Source organism: Solanum pennellii, chromosome 3, assembly GCF_001406875.1.
Source record: "Solanum pennellii chromosome 3, SPENNV200".
Lineage (NCBI taxonomy): Eukaryota > Viridiplantae > Streptophyta > Magnoliopsida > Solanales > Solanaceae > Solanum > Solanum pennellii.
The window spans coordinates 74,408,901-74,433,438 of NC_028639.1; the positions used below are offsets into that span (position 1 = coordinate 74,408,901).

The window sequence follows — 24,538 nt, forward strand, 5'->3', positions numbered from 1 at the left end:
CCATTTAATTTTTTTGGCGTTTTGCATTTCGCGGAAAACTTAAAATTAAGAGTTGTCAAAAAAAAAAAAAAAAAAAACAACACTCTTTTTGAAACATATTAAAACGGAGAAAATAATATATACTTACAACTTTTTATATCATCATTATTCATTAGGGGCGGAGTTATAATGATAATTGTGGAATCTGATAAATTTGATTACTTTTAACTCAAATTTTGTAATTATATTAATTCAAAACCCGTAACTAAAACGAAAAAAGAAAGTATATGATTCACAATTCATAAACTAAAAAACTTACTTATACCCTGTTTAACTTGTTATAAGATGTTATCAATCATCTATTTAAGATTACTAATAAATATTATTATATAAAATAATTAATAATTACTTTTAAGTAACTTAGGGTCCCTTTTTGGGACATAATTTGAAATTATGAGTTGAAATTAAAATTATGCTAAGATGTGTAATTTTTAATTTTTTAAGTTGTATTTTCTCTCCCAAAATAAAAGAGAAAACTATCATTTTTCCTCATTTTTATATATAATCTTATCAAATGAAAAAATTATAGATCATAAATATGGTATAAACAATTTCTCCATACCGATCATAATTAATTTTTTTATAAAATTTAGAATGATAAATCTTCTTTAACAAAAATACAAAATTTATAATTCAAATTATATATTTTAATAAAAATAAAATTATAATATCAAATTTCAATTTTTATCAAATCACATATTCTTACTTTTAAATATTTTCTGAGCATAATATACAACGCTACGATATTGTATGGGGGCTTGGCAAGAAGCACCAATCATCCATGCAGAAATAGTAGGTCCCACGTGGTTTTACGATATTTTAACAGCTATTTTTTTTAATTTTTTTAACTTTTATCCTAATATTTGAAATTTATTTTAAAATTTCATTAAATTCAAATTTACGCGGAAAAGCCAGATACTTGCTATTTTTATTTTATTAACAAAAATTAACTATGCTTGGATTTGCTTCGTTGTAACACCGGGAGCCCCTCAATTTCACATTTGTCTTCACAAAACTAACTAATCTATCTTTTTTTTTTCTTTATTTCAAAAAGCCTGATATTATATTGAAGCTTTATGTAATTTAAATAGCATTGTATAAGGTTTATTTAAAGTTAAAGTATTCTTTTTATATTTAGAGAATAGATTTCGAGATCTTTGATTTAAGATGAAGTTAAAAAATTTATTCATTATATTTCATTACAATTTATATTGGTATAAAACTAATCAATCGCACGAGCAATTATTTTAATTAATATTTGAAATATTGTTTGACGAATATATTTTTCCCAAATTCGAATTAAAAAATTATGAAAAAACACGTATATATGTTTCTAATATTTGTGAGTTATGTAGTTTCATACTTATTTTGAGGCTCATGATAAAGGTGACTTATGTAGAAGGAGAGGCTGATAAATTGAGGGGGTGAAAAATATATAAATTCAGATGCTATACACATTTTTAGTTTTGATATACAATAAGGCAAAAGTTTTAGAGATAATGATCAAAAAGACAATATCATATTCCTTTTTGAGCCCTTTCGATAAAAAGCAGAGATTTGTATTTTAATGCGAAAATACATGTCATAAATTTCAATCTTGATATGTAAAATTTTCTCTCTTCATACTATAGTTGTTTGAATCAAATGATTCTCTCTTTAACAATATCATTTTAAAAGTTAATTTAACTTTGTGATTAATTTGTCATAGATACTTGATCTATAGCACTTGCTCTCGTCACACTTTAATTGTTAAATTAAATTATTCTTTCTATAACAATAATATTTTTAAAATTAATTTCACTTGTGATTACGTCCTTTATATGATTTTTATATAAAATCTTGTATTCCACAAAATATGTATGTACATCGTATGAATGGAGGATCACTAGACATACAACTTTCTTATGAAGGGATTATGCATTTTTTTTTTTTACTTATTCAATATTTATATTGAAATTTAATCAAATTGATCTTTCATCGAAAGTTCGAACCGTGTGAAATGATCGCAACTATTTAACTACTTATTTATGTTACGACATGAAAATGTAGTCATAACAATTATTATGTCGCACATTATGTCAACTATGTTTTTCTAATTAATTATTAATCTGGGTCTCATGAAGTGAAGGGTAATTAATTGAGAACACTGGAAGAATCATGACACATATGAATATGATTGATATGCAAGTTCATGAATAATAGTAATAGTACCTATAATTAACATATCTAAATAAAAATAAACAGATGGTCCATGAGTGAGTATGTTCTTACATATTTAGCCAGGTGAAGAGGATGCAGTGTCGGTTAAAGTACCTAAACGATAGTAGGCCTCATTGATTTTATGATATCGATACGCAATAATAACATATCTAGGTGGATGACAGAGGTATTTGGAAGCCATACATGAATAAAGGGTAGTTCTATAGCATTTTCAATAATCATAAGAGAAACTAAACAACACACAATTACCTACTAACCTTCTACTCTAATTCTTGACCTTTATACCCCTCCTATCTAGGATCGTGTCTTCAATACCTGATATGTGATTATAATATGTAACTACACACAAACAACATAACAATTATCAGTTTGCCGCACTGCTATAAGTTTTAGTAAATTCGGACTAACTTTCTATTAGAATTTGACTCGTTTGTTAAAGATTTTTTTAAAAATAAAAAATCATGCGAAATGTTACTAATCAACGATCCAAATTTTATCGAAAATGAGAGATTTTATGATCATATGGACTAGAAGAATTTTGACTATAAAAAATCATTTTAAAAAATACGTCATAATAAGGGATACTAATTTGTAACCTAGGTAGCTTTTGTTATTGTTATAGTAACTTGTATTTATAAGGTTAACCAATGAACAGAAACAGAAATAAGATGAAGCGGAAAATACATAAAATACAAGAAGTAATCCGAGTCCGCAGAAACTACTGTGTGTCCTTGAGAAATTTAATCCCCTCACTGTACCCAAGGTTATGGATTAATTTCTCCCAAGATAAAACGGATTAAACCTGTTAAAGAAATAGCGGTGCCTCAAATTTCTTCAACTTCAACGAACTTAAGAACAGCGACAAGTCACACAGACTCAGTCGATCGACACTTTGATTTTATTTGAGAGAAAAATAAATGCAGAGGAGGAAAAATTTTCAGTGTTTGAAAAATCGAAAATTGACTTCCTTTTATAGCCATTTTCAGCAAGGAACGTGTCTGTTCAGAGAAATCTGTTCAGACCTGTTTTATCCAGAAAGTTGTCTTTTGGAAAAAATAACAACTTTTCGGAAAAATGTGTCTGTTAGGAAAATAACGACTTTTTGGAAAGTAACGACTTATCGGAAAGTAACAACTTTTCGGAAAGAGTAACAACTTTTCGGAATGTTACCAATGTTACCGTTACCCGCAAATTTATAAGAGATAATGTTAACAGGATTATTTGATTTAACAAAAACTGATTAAATAAATTTTGTCCAAAAAATTTATCAATCAATCACATCATTTGCCAAATCCAAATTCAAATCCAAATCCAAATCCAAATCCAAATCCAAATCCAAATCCAAAGCCGAAGCCGAATCCGAAGCCGAAGCAACAATTTCCCTTTCTTTTGCCGATATGGGAGAAATGACTTTTCATTTGTACTTTGCAAATGACTTTTCATTTTCCCTCCAAAGTAGTTCCCTCACTTTTCATATTCTCTCTTTTCTTTTCCCATTCACACTTGCTAAATCCCAACAGCTTTAAAATAAGTTAGGCAACTAAACATATTACAAGTAGTTGAAAATTTAACTTTTTCTTTGGACCAGTGGATTATTAAAAAAAAAATTAAAAGGAAGCAAATAGTTATGATTAGACATTATATAGGTTGGTTAAATTTAGTGCTAAGTAAGTTTTCAAGAATACAAAAAATGTTCATCAATTGCTTACTAGTTACTACAGTAACAAGTTAGTCGTGACACTACGTATTCCAACTTATTTGTCTCTCTTCATTCGATTCGAACCTTTATTGACTTCGATAATATTATATTAGGTATGTCGGCATGTAAAGATATTAAATGAACGAGTTACATTAAATTTGAAAAAAATTAAAATAAAATTTACTCAATAATGATCAAATTATTAATCCACTCAAAAGTTATTTAATCTGATATTAATAAATTAAATTACAAGTCATAATTTAACATATTTAATTTTTATTATTTTATTTATTCTTTTATAATATTATAATCTCTTTAAATGGTTATATGTTTTTATTAAAAAAATATTTTAACAAGTTTCTTAAGAATCAATTCGAATTCAATTCTCAACGGATTGAAATTAGTTGAACTGGTAAATAAAAAAATCAGTTGAGCTGATCGAACGTATTGAATTTAATGTCATCACTCCTACTATTCATTGCATATATATATGTAAAAAAAAGTTTCAACTATATATAATTAATACGTACATAGATTGTTTCAACTATATGATCATACTTACATAGATTAAAATAACATTGGATGAATGAAATTTCTTTATTTTAAATTATTATAAGTCATGTGTTTGAGTCGTTAGGCATAGAAAAACTCTTATTATAAAGAAATTTAAAATCTCTTTAATGAGATCTATGGAACACGAATTCGATTTTATAGGTTGAATGATACTCTAATTAATTAATAACATTATAGTAATTTAGTTATTTTATTTTTGTGTTGCAGTATCATTCACGTAGAACTGAAACTTGCTGAAGTGACGTGTCCTTAGAATTCTTCTAACACAAGTATGATTGCTTCTACTTGAGAAATTCTTTCATGTTGGACTTTTACATCAAGTGATTGGACAAAAAATATATTTTATTATTTTATTTAAATTTATGTTACATTATCTAATGAGATATTTTAACTTTTATTCAATCTAACAAACAAATTTAGAGTTCACTGAATTGATTTTGGAAAATGAATTATAAGTTATAAGGCATAATTTAAGAATCTTAACTCATGGTTTTTGATTTATTTTGATTATTTTGACTTAAAACTTTTTAAATCCAAATACTATAAAAAAATGCTTAAATTTCTTTGCTTAAAAATATATATTTAAAACAAGACAATTCAATCTTGATCACATAATTAAGAGTATAATTTATTTTTATATATATGAGATATAGATATAAATACAGCACTAAAATCCTTATTATTAATTCTATCTTGATCACATAATTTAAGAGTATAATTTCTTTTTTAAAAATTTTATAATTTTAAATTAAAAATATGTAAATATTATTAAATATTCGTTAATATTATTAATTTCAAAATATGACACGTAAGAAAATGATTAAGAAGTTGAAAAAAAAAAAACATTCGTTCTAGAATAGATTGAAAAGTAAAACAACCCATAAATTAAAACAAAAGGAAAAAAAAAAGTATCATATAAATTAGTTAAAAAGTTAAAAAAATCCTTCAATTAATTACGTACCTCTTCTGAATTTCATATATGCATATATGACACGTCACAAATATTATTTCAACATTCTAGTTGTGTTTGGTACAAATTAAAGCAAATTATTTCCCACAGAGAACTTTTTCTCTCTCTGTAAAATAGGTAAATTTCATATTTATTTTTTAGTTTGATATTTAACTAAAATAAATTATTTTAAATATATTTATATATAATTTAGATAAATATTGTCGAAATTAAAGGTTGGTGTTCAGATGATAAAAAAATGAATGAGACGTTACGAGATACAGCGTATCAAAAAATGAGAATGAACGATTAATGTAAGATCTTATTTGTAAACTATATTTTTGACATTTACACTTAGATAAACTGTTGCTAATGAATATTCAAAGTGGTAAATTCCAAGTAAACACACTATCTTATAATTTTGTATATTTGATGATTTGATAATATGGCACTCAAATGTCAAATACATTAATTAAAGATTTTATAATTACAATATTATCAAAATATCGATATTAATCGAGTTTAGTCCATGGACCAATTCTAAATTCTTTAAAATCAAATGAGTTATATTCCAAACTTAAATCAATATACACGCCGTCCCATATTAAGCATCTACTAAAAATACTTGTTTCATATTATTTGATCTTGATTAAATTAGGATAGAATTAATTAATTTTTTCTAGTTTATCCCTATAATTAATATGACTTATAAAAGTGTAAACAAATTTTTGAGATATGAAGTTTCTTTTTTCAAGAGGCTAATTAAAACATAGGGCAAAATAGTAAAGTTTGATTAATCTATTTGATTTTTTAATCATCATGAAAAATAGAAATGGGACGGAGGGAAATATTCAGATCTTGAATCATCGTTGATTAATATATACACCATCTGTCCTCTTTTAGTGGTCATGATTTTTTTTAGAGTCAAACGATAAAAAGTTCGACTAACATTTTACAATGTATTTTTTCATCATATTGATATGTAAAGTTACAATTATATAATACTTTTCATATAATTCTGAATATTAATTATTTTTTTTATAAAAATTGAATCAATATAATTTAATTTAATCAAATTAACTTTTAAACAAGGTGAACTTTCACATATAGTCTCACTCAAAAATAGCTGAATTATGCTCCATAGCTATACTCTGCTAATTAGGAGTCGTAGCTACATGTTGTAGGGAGGAGAGTGGCGAGCGAGATTGGGAGAGGGAGGAGAGAGGCGAGCGAAAGAGGGCGGAGAGTGAGAGAGGTGTGAATTGTATATGTATATTGGTTAGATAATCATATACTGTATGTTAGGCTTTGTGGAGGCTTGTGAGCCGGCCCGACCCATTACTGAAACCCTAGGTTAACCATTTGGTTTTCCTATAAATATGATCCTTGTATTTGTAATTCTGTAGTAGCACAAGTGAAATAAAATCCTCCTGTTACAGTCGTGGAGTAGGGAAACCGAACCACGTTAAATTCTTGTGTGTCCCGTTTGTGTTCCGTTTCTCTTTTCTCTAGATTATTTGTGTGTGTTGTGTGTTTAATTCCCAACAATTGGTATCAGAGCGAGGTTTCAACAACATTGTAACACAAACTGTGAGAAATTGTCACCTAGGGTTCTTGTGTGAAGAACTGTGTGCAGGGAGGAGTAGCCGCCGTTACCGTGTGGGTAACCTCAAGCAGCAGCCGGCTAGGAGAACCGCGCAGGGTGCGAACAGCCGTCGTCCGTGTGCTGTCCGTCGCGCCGTTCCGTTGGCCGCCGCGTCGAGGAGCCTCAGATCCAGCCGCGAGCGTCCAGATCGTGAGCATCGTCCAAATCGCCGCCCGCTGTCTGTAGACGCCGTTAAGGGAATTGCCGAAGTCCTTTGAGATGGCAGAAGATGGGAAGTTCCGAATTGAGAAGTTCGATGGTACAGATTTCAGTTGGTGGAAGATGCAGATTGAAGATTTGCTGGTTCAGAAAGATTTGGACGTAGTGTTGGGTGACAAGCAAGGAAAATTGTCTGATGCAGAGTGGGCAGTTTTGGATCGGAAAGCTATGTCAGTTATCCGACTCTCGTTGACCAAGAATGTTGCGTTCAACATTCTTAAGGAGAAGACAGCGAAAGGCATCTTGGAAGCCTTGTCTAACATGTACGAGAAGCCATCTGCAGCAAACAAAATTTTTCTGATTAGAGAGTTGGTGAACACAAAGATGAAGGAAGGCAGTTCAGTTACCGAGCACATCAACTCATTGAATTCGATCTTAGCCAGACTTTTGTCAGTTGGCATTAAGTTCGATGATGAAGTTCAAGCTTTACTACTGTTATCATCATTGCCTGACAGTTGGTCCGGAACGGTTACAGCAGTTGCCAGTTCAGTGGGACCTAATGGATTCACCTTTGAGAAGATTCGTGATCTCGTTCTTGGCGAGGATGTCAGAAGAAGGAGTTCTGGAGAATCATCAGGTGATATGCTAAACGTCGTCAGAGGCAGAGGAAATAACAGAGGTAGTGGGAGCAGGAACCGAAGAAGGAGTCAGTCGAAGGCTCGGGATGGCTCAGGTGTAACATGTTGGAACTGCAAGGAGGTGGGGCATTTCAGGAATCAATGCCAGAAAGACAAACAAGTCAACATTGCAGAAGACAGCGTCAACGAGGATTTGTTTATCTGTTGCGCGGAGAGCAATGTGGATTCCTGGGTCATGGATTCTGGTGCTTCTTTTCACGCTACCCACAGCAGTGAAGCATTGCAGAATCTGGTTATTGGAGACTTTGGAAAGGTAAGGCTTGCAGACGATAGAGCTCTTGATGTTACGGGCATGGGTGACATGGTGCTGAAGACGCCAGTCGGTTTCTGGACCTTGAAGGATGTCAGAGTTGTTCCAAGCTTGACGAAAAGTTTGATTTCTGTTAGGCAGTTGGATGAACAGGGACATCATGTGAAGTTCGGAAATGGGCAGTGGAAGGTCGTGAGGGGCAATCTTGTCATGGCTCGTGGAACAAAAAGAGGATCGTTGTATATTGTCGGATTACCGTCTGAGGGAGTGACCGTCCCAGTTCAGAAGAAAAACAAAGTCCGGTTCACAGAATCTCGTGGGCAGAAGAAGGTTGTCTTTGCAAGAAAGAAACCCAGAGCCACAGGTCAGATTCAGGATGAACGAGCAAGGAAAGGTTCAGGAAGACCAGTCAGAGGCGTTTGTGGCAGTGGGAGCACCGGCCGTGCTTCAGCCAAGGCTCCTAGAAGACAGTGGGTCAAGAGAACCAGTATTCCAGCTGTTGATACGTCTCCAGAAAATATCTTGCTGAGTATGGAGAGTGTTTGTTCTCAGGGAGTTCTAGGATCCGGCAGTTCGTGTCTCAAGTGGGAGCCGGTAGGGACCGAGGACGAGTCAAGGGCAGTTTCAGCCGTGACTGATGTGTTGAAGCTTCGGGGAGCTTCAACGGGCCTTTCAGTTGACTGATGAGAAGGCCGCTGTAGCAGGAGAGAGTTGAAAAAGATTACTAGACATACAAGTGTTCTAAGTGGATGACAGTTGAAATTCTTCAAGCCTCCAAGTGGGAGATTGTTGGGCTTTGTGGAGGCTTGTGAGCCGGCCCGACCCATTACTGAAACCCTAGGTTAACCATTTGGTTTTCCTATAAATATGATCCTTGTATTTGTAATTCTGTAGTAGCACAAGTGAAATAAAATCCTCCTGTTACAGTCGTGGAGTAGGGAAACCGAACCACGTTAAATTCTTGTGTGTCCCGTTTGTGTTCCGTTTCTCTTTTCTCTAGATTATTTGTGTGTGTTGTGTGTTTAATTCCCAACACTGTACATATGTATTTATATATCTGACGAGCGAAATTGGGAGAGGAGGAGAGAGGCGAGATAGATTGGGAGAGGGAAGAGAGAGACGAGCAGAGAGGACAATAATTTATATTATTCCCATCTTGTTTGCATAATTTGTAGGTACGTTTGTATAATTGAGTAATATAAAGTTTGAATTATACAAGTATGATAATACTCGAAATAACGAATCAATACAAACATAAACATATGAACTTTAAACAATTATACAAAATATATTATACAAATTACATTATATTATTAGTTATATTATACAAAATTTGAAAACTACATGTTTATATGAACTTTAAAAAGTTATACACAAAAAGATTAAATGTATATGACGACAAAACTGAAAAATCAATCGAAATCACTGTCATATACAATACAAATCATCGTATACAAATATAAAAAAATATGAATTATTAGTTGCTAATTATACAAATAAAGAAAATTACACAAACGCGAGTAATTATATAAACTCAAAATCAGCTACATATTTAATGATTATTAATCGTAAATAATATTAATAACAAACTATAATTATGATAAGTAATTAAAATAACATACATTTTTTTAACCGCGTAATTTTCCTAACAACTTAAAAGAGGAGGTAACAAGTATAGTCTAAGCTTTGTAGAAAAAAGTTAGGAGGTTTGGTTTCTGTAATAAGTTTGAGTTGCTAAAATGATTTTAGGTAATTTCATGTCTGTTGCGTAACCCTCTGTTTTTTTCTAATCGTTCCTTCTAGATTAATGTGACAACTAATGGAGAAGTCCAATGAATTATAGCTCAACTTTTCTTTACTTTTTTTAAATTTTAATATTATATGTTTCAAACGAAATTCATCGATACGATAGGTGTTAATATAGTCTCACTTATCACTATTTTATTTTAATCAAAAATCTCAATCAGATATCAAATTTAATATTCGATTTGTATTCTATAAAGAGGTTTAAAATATCGTCTAGTAAGTTTTCTATTGCACAATTTCATATTAACTAAGTGAGGGGATTTCTGAAATCATATGTATTAGATTGGAGAAGCTAGTTGTTGTGCAGAACCATTATCTTCTTTTTGTAACGTAGGTTATTGGGTTCATTTAAAAATATTCTTTGGTGAAATAATTTACTTTATTTATATATGATCAATTTTTTTTAGATACACAGTGTTTTAAAAAACGGAAGCGTAAGGTAAGATGTTTTATACAATGGGGTGAGGTATGAGTCTCGAGACACGGAATGTAAGTCTTATGGATTCACGGAGCGTAAGTCCCATGATATTGAGACATCTCATGTATATTCAATTTTATAGTTTTATTACTAATAAAATAAACAAATTAAATCTTTTAATGATTTTAAAAATAAATATTTATATATAACCTATAATATATAGAAATTATACTATGATTTTTAATTGACATAAGTATTAATAATCAACAAATGAAGAAAAAAGTATTATAATTACTATCTGAGAAATGTCATTACACCAATAATAATAAAATATGATTTCAAGCAAAAAAAAAAATTAAAAATGTCCGGCCTACCTTATTACGCTCAGGACTTACGTTTTTATGCCCGAGGCTTACGCCTCAAATTTTAGAACATACGCCTTATGGATCTACACCTTTAACTTACGCCCCAGAGCTTTTTTATGCGCGCCGTTCCGAAACTTGCCCCAAAAACGTTTATGAAAATATTGCATATAGATAATAAATATTAAACCCCCTTTAACTAATTTATGTGTTTTTTTTAAGAAAAAGTGCTAATTTCACAGAACAAATTTTGTGTACTAAAATTAGTGGTGCTCTCCATTACCCTCAAATTCTAAATTCGTCTTTAATTACAATTATAAAAATATACTCGATATAATTACACATATGGTGTCTAAGAAAAAGAGATGTAGTACTCACTAAACAACAAAATATAACAAACATATTTATTTTCAAAGAGAGGCTACCCCTAACCCTAAGAAGAGTGGGATAAGCCTATAAAAAGGAGTAGATTTCTAAGAAGAGTAAGTAGTTTCGTTAAATGGCAATTTTGGAATATATGGAAGACCATGAGAACCACATTAAATGCATAGATTTTCAGTAACCGTCGTTGAAAATGATCATACAAAAATGCAGTTAATGGTAAAAAAAATAAAAATAAAAAGGAATTCAAAGAAGCAAACAAAGAAATGGGACCAAATGTTTTGAAATAGTCTTTTATTCCTTGTCAAGTCTTGCTTCACTTTTTTTTTCTTTTTTATTAAAAAAGGCATTGATTCTACGTGTATGATCAAATAGAGTTAGATTTTGAAGCGTATAAATTTTGAATTTTACGAGGGTTTTTTTTGAAGTTGATAAGTTTTAAATTAATAATTAGCAAAATTTTAAATTAAAATTTCAGAGTTTCAATGAATACCTAACTCTCATAAAAAATGATTATTCAAAGATGCGGTTAATGATAAAATCAAAAAAGATTTCAAAAAAAACAAAGAAACAAATGTTTGAAATCGTCTTTTATTCTTTTTCGAGTCTTAATTCACAAATATATATATATATATATATATAAAGAATTCATTTGTTTGAGGCTTCAAAATTGAAGCTTATAAATCTTGAATTTTATATAGTAAATTTTAAATTAACGATTGAATTTAAACTAAAGTTACTAAGTTTGACTGAGTAATTAATTGCGAATATATGTTGATGCTTGAGAGGGAGGTACTAAAGAAGTAAAAGGGACCAAACAAAAATCTTGAATTTGTATATAATTTGCACATGCAACAATTAATGGCACAAGGTGTTTATTTGCTTTATTAGATGACACATCCTTTGCTTCAATTTTGTTTCATATCCCAACTTATTAATAAGGAAATTCCTATCAACATTCTTGTCTTTTCTCTACAAAAAATCATAGCATTTTGGTACTTGTCACTTTCACACACTCTCTAATTCTTTTTTCTTTTCAATTTTATTGTGTTTGAGTTTAAGTAGACATAAGTAAATGCAATAAAAAAAAACTTAAATAGAGAGGACCAAAAACAAAAAACTATACGCTATATTTTATAACTTGTTTAATTGATTAAGTTATAATTAACACAGTATATTTAGACTATTTTGATGAGAAGGTGCGACATGCGAGAATTAAGGTAAAAGATTAGTAACAAGGATTCGCTTTTCCTTATAACTTGTGTTAGTATCATTTTTGGTATTTTTACTGTTTCTTTATTTCTCTTTCTTAGTGTTCCATTACTCTTTATGTTTCGATAAATAATGTGTTTATAATATAGTTTCCTTGACCCTAAGGTCTATCGGATACTCTCTCCATCCCCTAAAATAAGGATAAAATCGATGTACACTTTATTCTAGTCAAATCGGATTTGTGGGTTACAATTCTTACTGCAGACAGAACGTAACATTGTATGCTTATGCCTTGGTACAATCTTTGAGATAACAATTTAGCTATGAAGACAAAACTTACAAACATTATAGCTCTAACATATTAAATCAAATCTTAGCGTTTTCATGTTAATTAGAGAACTTGCAAAATTCAAATTTTATGTTCAAATTAAATTTAACTAGTTTAATTTCAGATCATGATTTTAAATGGTCCTAAGATCAGTCAAAATCCAAACTCGAGCAAGTAGTACTACTTTGGCTCTTACTATCAATTATTTTCATTCCAAACAGAATCTTATAACAGAAATATTATAATAAGCTCCAAATCCTCACATGCATAACTTTTATATTTAAAGCTCAAGATCTTAGTATACAGTAAAGGACAGCGGGCACACTGAGTTTTCGCTATATATAAGATTTGAAAAAGGATCGGTTTAAAAGGATCTATATACACAACCTTATTTCTATATTTTTGCAAGAGATTGTTTTCACAATTCGAAATCAGTTACTCCAAACTTCAAGATAGTTAGTATATATATATATATATATGTTAGTACACTAAGCTTCCGCTATACCTGCATTGCAACCAAAGAAACATTAATAGATTTTCCTATTTTGAATTGCAACAAAAGCATTTAGCAACAATATTTGAGTTAACGACATTCCGTCCAAAGTCGATAAAACATTTAACGATATTTATATAAAGTGCAAGTTATATATATCCATATTTACTATTGCCGCTAAATATAATAATAACGAAAATTATACAATAATGTCACTAAATCCTTTATTTGTTGGAGTGATAGGGTCCGGAGAAATTAAAGGTCAAACCTGCAATCTTCTGCGTTCTGGCTTTCGTAAACAATTCTTATTTCTCTTTTCTCTTCGGTTGTTGCTTCAAATAAAATTCTATTGTATGCAACTCAAACTCGTTATCTTCTTATCACATAGCAATAACTACTAGGCCGAGGCTATAAAGTCAAACTTCTTTTGTTTTCTTAAAAGTTATTATAACGAATTAAATATTATTTTTTTTTTTAAAACTGCTCAAATGTCCTTCTTGAGATGGGACTCACCAACTATATATCATTCTTCATGAGTAGTCTATTTAAAGCACAAAAATGGGATTGAAGTTTGAAAACTTCAAGATGATATTTCTTCTCTTATCAGAAATTCATCATGGTCCAAATTGATGCATGCATGTGATCCAATCTTTAAGCAAGCCCAAAATATGGGCTTCAGTAATTTTTCATTCACTTCCATATTTTGTACCTTATACTTATGACTCATAATTAGAAGAATGAAAAGCACTATACCCTCTTTTAGCGATATAGTTTGAATCGATGTATATTTCAATAAAGGATATTTTTTAATTGAAATGAATAATTCTAAATATTTGTGTAACGTCTAACTTAAAAAGTGGAGAGTAGAAGGTGCAGGTTCAGCAAAACACAAATCACTTTGATTCGGACTTTTTCATTATCTTAAAGAAATTATCATTTATATATATATATATATATATATTATTTCAATATAACAAGAAAAGACAGCAAATTTACCTATACACCGGTCATTTACACCAAATTTATAAATAATATTTGAAAAATATTTGGCAAATAATGTTTGTTCATACAATTTGCCATTATTTGGCAAATATTTTTGGCAAATTCCCAAATACTAGTTTTTTCTAATATTTGGGTCAAATCTCATTATTTGGGATCTTTTGAAAATTAAATTTTTACCCCAAACTTTTATCTTTTACAAAAATACCCTCTATAGTAGTTGCTTGCGTTGTATTACATATTTTTTTACATGGAACACCAAAATAGTGATGAAATATTTACTGAATATTAAGTAATGAATTGATTGTTGATGAAAATGATGAAAAATTGGCTCAAGGTAACAAAGTCATGCACTTTGTATACTTCACGATGTATGTAATGATGTTTGTTGCACTCACTCCAAATTATCACATTGCTCTAGTATCATGGACACTATTTGTTATTGTCGTAACGAACATGCAAGTGACTTGTAATACAAACCTATAGTTAGTTTTGATAGTTCTAAAACTTATGGGTATAAATCATATTTTTCTAAAAAGTGAAATATATTTTCCAGATCCTATAGCCAAACCCATGATAAAATTTCACTCAAATAATATTTGTCAAAAATATTTAGAGATCTATGGCCAAACGCTAGCTAAATATAGCGGCTAGCTAGAATTCAGAAACTTCTAATTCTGGATCAGCCTCTAAACAGTCATGGTGCAACTATGAACTTCTCCGCAAAAATAACACAGTGAGTGTTAAGTTAAATGTTTTTAAATAGATATGTGTTGTTTTTATTTGGAACAGATACTAAAAAGAAAACAAGATCACATAAATTGAAACGGAGGGAGTATGGTTTCTATAGTGATATTCAAGTTTTTTACAAGTCTTGTTGACTTCTTTTTTTACCAATTGAATACGGATTATAAACACGATATATAAACTTAACAAGTGAAGTTGTTCAAGAACTTCCATGCATTTCTATAAAAGTTCTCATAAATCTGATTTGATATACTAGAGATATTATATTTCTAAAAATTTACCTGCATAAATAATCCGAATCAAGAGTATAAACAGACTATGATACCATGTAAGAAAACATTATCCATCCAATATATGCTAAGGCAACGAATAAGTTGTCCGAAAACAAAAAGAAACTCTTACACAATCAACAAATATAGCAAGCACACAGTATGATACAAGGACTTTCCGAGATAATTACACTACTAGTTGAGTGACCATCTCAGCAATCAACTCGTAAATCATCTTTCTAGAGAAAATCTCATCTAATGCATTATGTATTGGTTAAGTCTAAAATTTATGTAAACAAAAGAAAACCCTTTTTACTAGCAAGACAACAAGTTGTTGAGCTAAATGGACAAATAAAACTCACTACCACACCCTTTCATAGCGCACCTATCGCCTTTTGTCTTCTAGTTTAGATGATCAAAATGCATTTGAGGGAGGGTAGAGATCCTTACACAGATCAACTGAATAAAGATCACAATCAGCACTTCTCCTTGCTATCGTCCTCGAAAGTGGACTTGACTTCCTATGGACTTGTAAGTTATCAGTTGAATTCCTCTGCATACTGTGAGACAAGTAATTTGAATTCCTCTGCTTAACCTTTGCCTTAATAGACTTAGTGAGGTTCATGTAGTTTGGTTTCTTGCTATGAACGTCTTCTGGAGGAGTCTGATTCGATCCAAGAGTTTCAGAAGTCGATATGGAAGAATGAGAAGTCGTACTATCATCATATTGATAATAATCAGTATAAGGCTCGGAAGATGAATTAGCAATTTGACAACTCATTGGTCCTCTTGTTGATATCCTGGTAGACATGTTATTCCGTCTTATGCTCACTGAACTACGGTCAGTTAAAGATCCAGCATCATAATCTTCATACTTCCTAGAACTCGGAGTCATCCCTGATGCATCAGTATGAAAATCTTCCACTAGTCTGCTTTCCCATGGCTTATTCGCCATCCAACGTTCTAACCAAACTGAATCCCCATTAGCCTTAAACTTATTCAGGGTTTCAACTTTCCTAATTCTTGAATTCAGGCTGGGGTTTGTTCTCAGTTTCTGAAATAGATCAGTTGAATATATTTTCAGGCCAATTAGTTACATGTATATAGAAATTTTCTGTCATATTACATGTTTTAAAGAATTAAATATAGTACCTGTTGGGCATATGCAATGGCCCTCTCCCTCTTGATTGCTCCAACTTGTCTCATTTTTAACTTACACCTCACTTCATCCACTGTGCCAGGGCTATCACACCATCCACCCTGAGAAAGCGAAAAGTTAGATAGTTTGAATACTGCAGTCAGACTTCTCAATAACAGTCATCATGTGTAATAACATTTCACCATAACAACTATGACTTTGGTGGAACCAATAAATATACTCTATATAACAGCATTTCGCTATAGCAGCTAAAAAACACGTATCAGGTCAAACACTACTGTTATAGAGAAATACATACCTCAGCTTGCTTAACTGGATCAGCTTGGCTATCAACAAGAGGCCCTTTTGTAGCATCTCCATCAACGGATGTTTGATTGCACCGGGCTCTAACTCGAGACTGCAGCTTGACAAGAGTCTGCATACACTTGAGGGTTACATCAGCTTGCTTTCTCACCTTTCGCCCACGAAATATAGCTTGTAGCCTAACCACGGCTTTAAGTGCCCTTAACGCGCGCCTTGCCTTTTGACATAACAATAAAAATTTCTCATTAGCTATATAAATCATTCGCACAACATCAAGTGGGAGCAAAAATATTATACTCTTAACATTTAGAGAAAGAATACCATACAACAACTATGCCTCAATCTCGAGTGTCCATTTAAGCTCATCTCAGACAAGAGAAAGAAAAACATAAGGATTTTAAGGTGTTATAGGTCTAGTTTTTGCCACTCAACATACAATCAAGCAGTTACCTACAAATTATAACTCATCTAGATATGTTCTCCTTGAATTGCAAACATACATGATTCAATTTCTTTCATGTTCGCATCTGAGTAAGACAAATGGAGCAACAACAAGAACCTAACCAATGAAATCCCACGAATGGGGCCTGGGAAGGTAGAGTGTACTCAGAATTCACCCATACCTCGTCGACGTAGAGAAGCTTCAAGTACTTATGAAAAGAAAAAACTAAAAGCAAGACAACACTTAACTACCTACCAATCTTCTACACGGATTAATAAGGTGAACCAAGTATAACAAAAAAGTTAACAACTTTGTGTCCCAAGTCATTCAAATTACCAGAAAACCACGAAAGGCAGCCTGAATTCGAAGAGCAGCCCATTCTTGTTTCACAACCACAAAATCCTTGTGTGGAGCTCTGATGACAGTAGCCATAGCAGCAGCCAAAGCACTATCAGACAGGAATGAAGATTCAGATCCATCCGAATCTCCCAAATTTCCACCCCCTTTTACACCTTTCGAAAATGCCATAGCGATTCCACCCGATGCACTCCTCCACAGCTTCCATTTCCTATTCTTTCCACTACTCTTCTCCTACAAAACCCCCCAAATAAAGTAAAACAATTCAAATTATCAAAAAACGTCAACAACAAAAAAAAAACAGAAACAGAGTATACTAAAATTAGCCAATTCTACTTACAGAATCATTTGATTGATTCTTTTTTAAACCAATCAAAGATTTAATCCACTTCCCTGAACCACCCATTCTTGAAAAATATGATCTTGATACAGTTTCTGCAGCTTGATTAATGGTTTTTGTTTTGAGGAAAAACAGAACAATTATAGAAAATGGTGTCTGAAAACTTAAAGGAAGTTAAAGATAACTGTTGGGATTTGTGAATTTGAAGGGTTTGAGGAGCTTTAATTACTACAGCGAGGAGTTTCTTGGATTTTGAATTTTGAAATTCTAAAAAGATAACCAAAAAAAAGGAAAAAGCTGCAACGGATAGTTTTTGGAAAGGGAAACGTTGTCGTTTTGACTGACTTTTGCACTTTCCAACCTTAGTTTAAACTGACGCAATATAATATATTAGTGGGAAAGCGAAAGGAATTTCCGAAAAATAAAATTAGTTAAAACATGCTTTTTAAAGTTTAAATAAATTTTCGTGTAATAATAATAATAATAATCAAAGAAAATCCCCGCGCCTCACCACGTGGGTTTCGTGCGCCTTATTACATGAACTATTGCTCCCTCCGTCGCGCGGTTAAATACAAAATGTAAGTTATATAAAAAACATAGTAATGACAAAGTATGATAAAATTGTATAGATTATATTCTAAATAGTTGGTCTTTATTTTTATCTTTTGAAAGTTGAATTCAACACACATGTGTATTATATTATGTTTTTTCTTCACAAATAAAATAGGAGCATCCCGAGGTTTGATGAACCTAATTTTAGCTAGCAAGACGTAAGTTCAGGTAAAATTGATTAAATGTCAAATAAAATAATTGAGTTTCAATCATATTTGCGTGGAATTCAACCATATGAAGTTTTAGATACAATAATTTCGAAAAAGAGTGAACTTCTGAAATTGAATAATTGTGTACTTCAATTATTGACTGTAGAAAGTTTTCTCTTGCATTGTTTAGTTCGTGAGCAAAGTTATATTCTTTTATATTTCATTGTTATATTCTTTTATGTTTCATTTTACATAGGAAAATGAGTCGAAATTTACCATTATATTAGTTATTTCACTTAAATTTTGTTCAATTGATATTTCTTTTTGTTCTTTCTCAAGTCGTTTTCTGAAAAATAACTGGTGTTCCTCCCTATTCATAGCTGGCCTTTTCCTGGTAACATTTATTAGAGAATTTCAAATTTTAAAGATTTCAAATTTTAAAAAATTTGAATCATTTTTATTACTCGATTTGAATCTTGAATCCATATTAAATTTCATGGACATATTCATACAAGCGTAAATTTAATGACAAAAGTCAAAACATGTTTCTATACGAAATCAAATAAATATGTTTACAAATAAAATATATATTTTTCTCTTGAATATAAACTAAAGATACTGAATAATAATAGAGTCCACTAAAATTGTATTTATTTTTGTTATAAATTTTTTATGACGTAGACGATGATTGATAAAGAACACTTTTATTATAATTTCCCTATAAGTTGTTTACATGAAGTTGCTCGCACTTGATAAAAATGATTTATTCGAATTTTCTCTTTTATTTGGTGCCATCATTTTTTGATTCATTTGATATTTTTGACTTGTCGGGTGCTACGTCATCATCTGTCGCGAATTTCTGGATTAAGAACAAAATAAAAATGACAATATAGTTAGTTAATTAATCCTCACCTTAATTATATTAATAATCCATATTTAGGAGATCAAACTTATTTAAAATAACATCAATTTATAAATATATTGACCTTAACATTGGTGAGGTCAACGTGGTGGTCCTGAAGAAAACTTATTATCTCCTCAAAATGCTCTTCCGTTGGTCTATAATGACCACTGTATGCCCATATTGCCTGTCAAAATTAATTACATGAGAAAAAAAATTTGTCAAAAAATAATATTCTTTATATATATCTTTTAGTGTAAATTGGTAAGTAAATATAAAATATTATCAACTTATATATAATTCAGGTAAATATTATGGGGTGTGATCGGAGTAATTAAGAGTTGTCATGGTGAATGTGTTGGAGGGTGTGGATAAGAGATTATTAGTATAAAATAACATTTATCAGAGGCGGAGCTAGAAGCCTGTACGTTTTTGCTCATGAAATATGTATAAATATTAAGTTTAGAATTCAATTATTTAAACTTAAAAGTGGTTTTTAAAATTCAGAACTCATAAATTACGTACCTTGAGACTTCCGTTAGAGACGACCAATCTTCCAGATGAAAGAGAAGCAGCTCCAGCTAGAAAACTAGAGTGGTGAAAATGGTGTGTTTGCTTCTGCCCAACATATAAGGTCCTTGAGGTACTGAGCACAAAAATCCATTTGGTATCCTCAATTGTGTCCACACAAACACCATTTTTCTTGTAAATAAGCTTTCCATTATTCACAATTACTTCATAAGCTTCCCTCTCTTTCTTCACAAATTACAACAAAAATATTTCATAGTAAATATACCATAACCGTCATCCTCAATAATAACATTATTTGTCAAATCAATTTTGTTTTCCATGTTATGTCGTTATATATGTTCATTATAATACTAACACTTACTTATAAGAGTAAAAAAAAGTATCTGAATAAAAAACGTTTTTAGAGAGTTTTGCGTGTGCGATAAACTATAGTGATAATTATTATATCCTTATTTTTTTACTAAAAATCAGACTAAAATTGGCAATAAAATGCTTACTGGTCCAAGATACTTGATACATTGGGACTGTAGATCACTCCTTGAACATTGCTCCACAACAACTTCTGTTCCATCACCAATATCTAACCTGTAAATTTGGTAGTGCACAAACAATTTTTATTCACCTTCTAAAAAAAAAGTAGCTAGCTAGTGATCACTATCATATAATTGAGCTTCTAAAAATATTACCAATTTTTTATCTTTGGTTGTACCTACTAAAATGCCATGAACAAATTTTGTAGCTAATAAAAAATTTCATCGCTAATATTATTCAGAATAAATTAGCAACACTTTTTTTTTTAGAAGAAAATAATTGTTAGCTATGAACAAATTTTGTAGCTAATAAAAAATTTCATCGCTAATATTATTCAGAATAGATTAGCAATACTTCTTTTTTTTTTAGAAGAAAATAATTGTTAGCTATGAACAAATTTTGTAGCTAATAAAAAATTTCATCGCTAATATTATTCAGAATAGATTAGCAACACTTCTTTTTTTTAGAAGAAAATAATTGTTAGCTATGAACAAATTTTGTAGCTAATAAAAAATTTCATCGCTAATATTATTCAGAATAGATTAGCAACACTTCTTTTTTTTAGAAGAAAATAATTGTTAGCTATGAACAAATTTTGTAGCTAATAAAAAATTTCATCGCTAATATTATTCAGAATAGATTAGCAACACTTCTTTTTTTAGAGAAAATAATTGTTAGCTATGAACAAATTTTGTAGCTAATAAAAAATTTCATCGCTAATATTATTCAGAATAGATTAGCAACACTTCTTTTTTTTAGAAGAAAATAATTGTTAGCTATGAACAATTTAGCAACAGATTATCGACGAAATTAGTAACTAATTTTAGTTATTAAAGTTCCATATAGTACATACCAGTAGAAAAATGGTTGTAAACTTCCACTGTTGCACCACACATCATGATAACGATTTAGGTTTACACCATATCGATGTCTTGGATCTATCTGAATTTGCATTTTATTTGAAAATAATTGTCAAAAAAACTAGTAATATGCTAAATTGATATTGTTCTTTGTAATAAGAGGACACATTTCACTTACAGCTTCTAACCAGGTCTTGATAGCTAGTTTTTGAGCTTTCTCATTCTTTGACAAGCCCTTTCCAATCTACACCAACAAATTATAATAAAAACATATAAATTAGTAAATGATTTTCACCATATGAAATTATATATAGATTTGTGAATCCATAGTTGAAAGTATTATACGATGTGATTGTGATTGCGTGCACCTCTCCAAAATGAGGTTAGAAGTTTGAATCTTTTACTTATCTCGTTTTATTGTTCTTTCTAAAATTGAACAACTCTTCTCTGAGTGGTTTGGATATGTAAAAACAATTCTGAACCTATAATTTAAAAAATTTAAATGTTAAACCGATCAAATCTATATCTTAGATCCACCTCTTCGTAATAGTGCATCCATCATTTCAAAATCCTGAATACGCCTCAGCTTAGTTCTTAGTAATAACTTTTAAGATTTTCTATCCATTATATAATATGTGGAAGTACATACAGTCCAATCTCTTTATAATGATAAATATGAAAAAAATGATTCTTATAAACACTCAATTATAATAATACTGAAATGTTAAAATGATTCTTATAAACACTCAATTATAATAATATTGAAATGTTATTATTGAGCACGACTGTTATATTTCGTACCTTTGAAGCCCGGATTTGAGCTCGTGCCCAGCGCGAAACTGTTGTCTCTGTCTTTTCAACGTCAAAGAAAGAAACAGAACTTTGTGTAAGAGTTGCAAAATCTAGTGCCTTCCATCTGTATAAATTATAAATATGAAATTCAAATTGTATTGATAAAAATTATACACAAAATAAAAATGATAGAGATTAATTAGAAACTAACAAGAGTTCTTCAAGGATAACTGTAGAATTTGTCATTAGAAATTATGTGAATATTAATGTAGTTGATATTTGATTTGCTTCGATTTTCCTTGTTCTTACGCTTCGATATTCTTAATTGAATCTGATAATATATAGTTAGTAAAAAAAATATATAATCTAAAAATATATGACATTTCAAAATTAGTTAAAGTCGAATATATATACCACGAAGGAGCTAGAGGAAAGACTGGTTGATATTTGAAAAAGAAACTAAAAGTCATGAGTAGTTTATTAAATTCTACGTCACCTTTGAATAATATTTTGACATTTGATTTTTTCTCCAATCTCTAAGCTTCTATTTTCCGTATAAGAAGGGGTGGAATTTACACTTTTGTCTTTTTCGGTTTTTTTTTTCCAATTAAAATCTTGGAAAAATGCACAAGTACCCCTCAACCTATGCCCGAAATCTTAGAGACACACTTATACTATACTAAGGTCCTATTACCCCTGAACTTATTTTATAAGTAATTTTCTACCCTTTTTAGCCTACGTGACACTAGTTTGAAAAAAAAAGTCAATCATCATTGAACCCACAAGATAGACTAAAAAAGGGTAAAAAATTATTAATAAAATAAGTTCAGGGGGTAATAGGACCTAAGTATAGTATAAGTGTGTCTCTGAGATTTCTGGCATAGGTTGAGTGGGTACTTGGACATTATCCCTAAAATCTTTTATAAAGATTATGCATCTTTTAATAAATTTCAATTTTTGTTTGATTCTGGTTATTGGAATTTGCAATTATTAATTTCTGCATAACATAATTAATATAACGTGATTTTTTCAATTAATTATTAGAAGCAAAAGTTTTTTCCATCACATATTAGTGGTGACTATGCTATAGAAGATTTTTTTTCATTCATTTCCTATCGCTCAATAGAAAAAAGCGTAGTGACAATAAATTGTAAACTTCTCAATTTTTCCATATGAATACATTATAATACAAAAATGAATTTTTAATAGTGTATGGGGGTAATTAGGAAATATACAAAAATGAGAATTATCGTGAAATGCTAGTTTATTCAGCATATTACAATTGTTCAATGCAGGTGAATATAGTTTAAGCCAGAAATTCGACTTTTTTAATTAAAAAAAAAATAGATTTGGGACTTGGATACGTAAAAATTCAAAAAAAAAAGTTGCATCTTATAATTAGCCCTATCTAGTAGGCATTAGCTCAAAATTTCATTGCAATGTCTAATATCTATATATGAAATCAATTATTGCACCCTAAGCCCATTTAATTGTTCTTGTTAATCCCTAAATTTGTGTTTAGAATAACAAGTGAATTTGTTTAAGTTGTTTAAGAACACACCGATTTTAATGACCAAATAGTGAGTTCTTGTCTTCTTGATGCTAGGTTTCTAGATAAATGTAATTAATATATAATGGATGAAAAATTTACACCATGAAGTAATTAATGGAAGAAAAAATAATAATATATCTTATTAGTTCTTTTGAGTTAATATTTTTTATAATCACTCAACTAATAATTTTTTCACAGAGAATTATTCAAACTTGATCTAACTACGTGAAACTGATCCTGTTATGAGATAAAAGGGTGTAGTCCCTGGTTATTGTAGTTGAAAAAATTTCTTAGTGATAAGCAACTTTCACATATAGCAAACACAAAATTCATATTTGTATGTTATATCAAAGTTTGCATAATTGCACTCCATAACAAACATAAATATGTATAATTTACTATACATATACAAAGAAACCAAATGTATAATTCGCTATACATATACAAAAGAAAACATTTGTACACAAATCAATTATATAATTTGTGTATGTATAAAACGAGAAAGAGAAAAAAAACAAAAGAAAATTAGGCAGAAAAATATTTGTATTGTATAATCATAAGTGTCTAGGACGAAAATATATGTATTCTCAGGTGTACATACAATTTTCTCTCGCTTTATTAAAATAAAAACACAATTTATACATTTCGTTTCTGTTTGTATAAGCGATGGAGGCGAGGGTGGCGAGCGAGATCTGGGAGAGGGGAACGAAAATATATGTATATATATAATATTTTCTCGCTTTATATAAACATATTTTATAC

At 30.2% G+C, this 24,538-nt stretch overlaps 2 protein-coding genes across 2 annotated transcripts; both read right to left on the reverse strand.

Moving 5' to 3' along the window:
* Nucleotides 1–15,307: 15,307 nt before the first annotated feature.
* LOC107012791 (protein IQ-DOMAIN 1-like) lies at nucleotides 15,308–18,112 on the reverse strand. Its single transcript, XM_015212717.2, has 5 exons — nucleotides 17,849–18,112; nucleotides 17,488–17,742; nucleotides 16,705–16,926; nucleotides 16,400–16,507; nucleotides 15,308–16,301 (listed from the first exon to the last, which is right to left on the reverse strand). The coding sequence occupies exons 1-5, from the start codon at nucleotides 17,912–17,914 to the stop codon at nucleotides 15,663–15,665; spliced, it is 1,290 nt and encodes a 429-aa protein (XP_015068203.1). The 5' UTR covers nucleotides 17,915–18,112; the 3' UTR covers nucleotides 15,308–15,662.
* Nucleotides 18,113–19,314: 1,202 nt separating this feature from the next.
* LOC107013662 (IQ domain-containing protein IQM4-like) lies at nucleotides 19,315–22,574 on the reverse strand. Its single transcript, XM_015213522.2, has 8 exons — nucleotides 22,436–22,574; nucleotides 22,234–22,348; nucleotides 21,611–21,676; nucleotides 21,426–21,514; nucleotides 20,539–20,626; nucleotides 20,036–20,266; nucleotides 19,596–19,697; nucleotides 19,315–19,468 (listed from the first exon to the last, which is right to left on the reverse strand). Exons 1-8 carry the CDS (start codon nucleotides 22,468–22,470, stop codon nucleotides 19,391–19,393), a joined length of 804 nt encoding a protein of 267 aa, XP_015069008.1. The 5' UTR covers nucleotides 22,471–22,574; the 3' UTR covers nucleotides 19,315–19,390.
* Between the last annotated feature and the right edge of the window lie 1,964 nt (nucleotides 22,575–24,538).

Coding starts and splice junctions, on each gene's coding strand:
- LOC107013662 (XM_015213522.2), bottom strand. CDS start 22,470: ATGACAAATTCTACAGTTATCCTTGAAGAACTCTT. Junction 21,677..22,233: donor CTCAAATCCGGGCTTCAAAG/GTACGAAATATA, acceptor TTGTTGGTGTAG/ATTGGAAAGGGCTTGTCAAA. Junction 20,267..20,538: donor GTATCAAGTATCTTGGACCA/GTAAGCATTTTA, acceptor TAATTTGTGAAG/AAAGAGAGGGAAGCTTATGA.
- LOC107012791 (XM_015212717.2), bottom strand. CDS start 17,914: ATGGGTGGTTCAGGGAAGTGGATTAAATCTTTGATTGGTTTAAAAAAG. Junction 16,927..17,487: donor CTGCCTTTCGTGGTTTTCTG/GTAATTTGAATG, acceptor TTATGTCAAAAG/GCAAGGCGCGCGTTAAGGGC. Junction 16,302..16,399: donor CCATTGCATATGCCCAACAG/GTACTATATTTA, acceptor GATCTATTTCAG/AAACTGAGAACAAACCCCAG.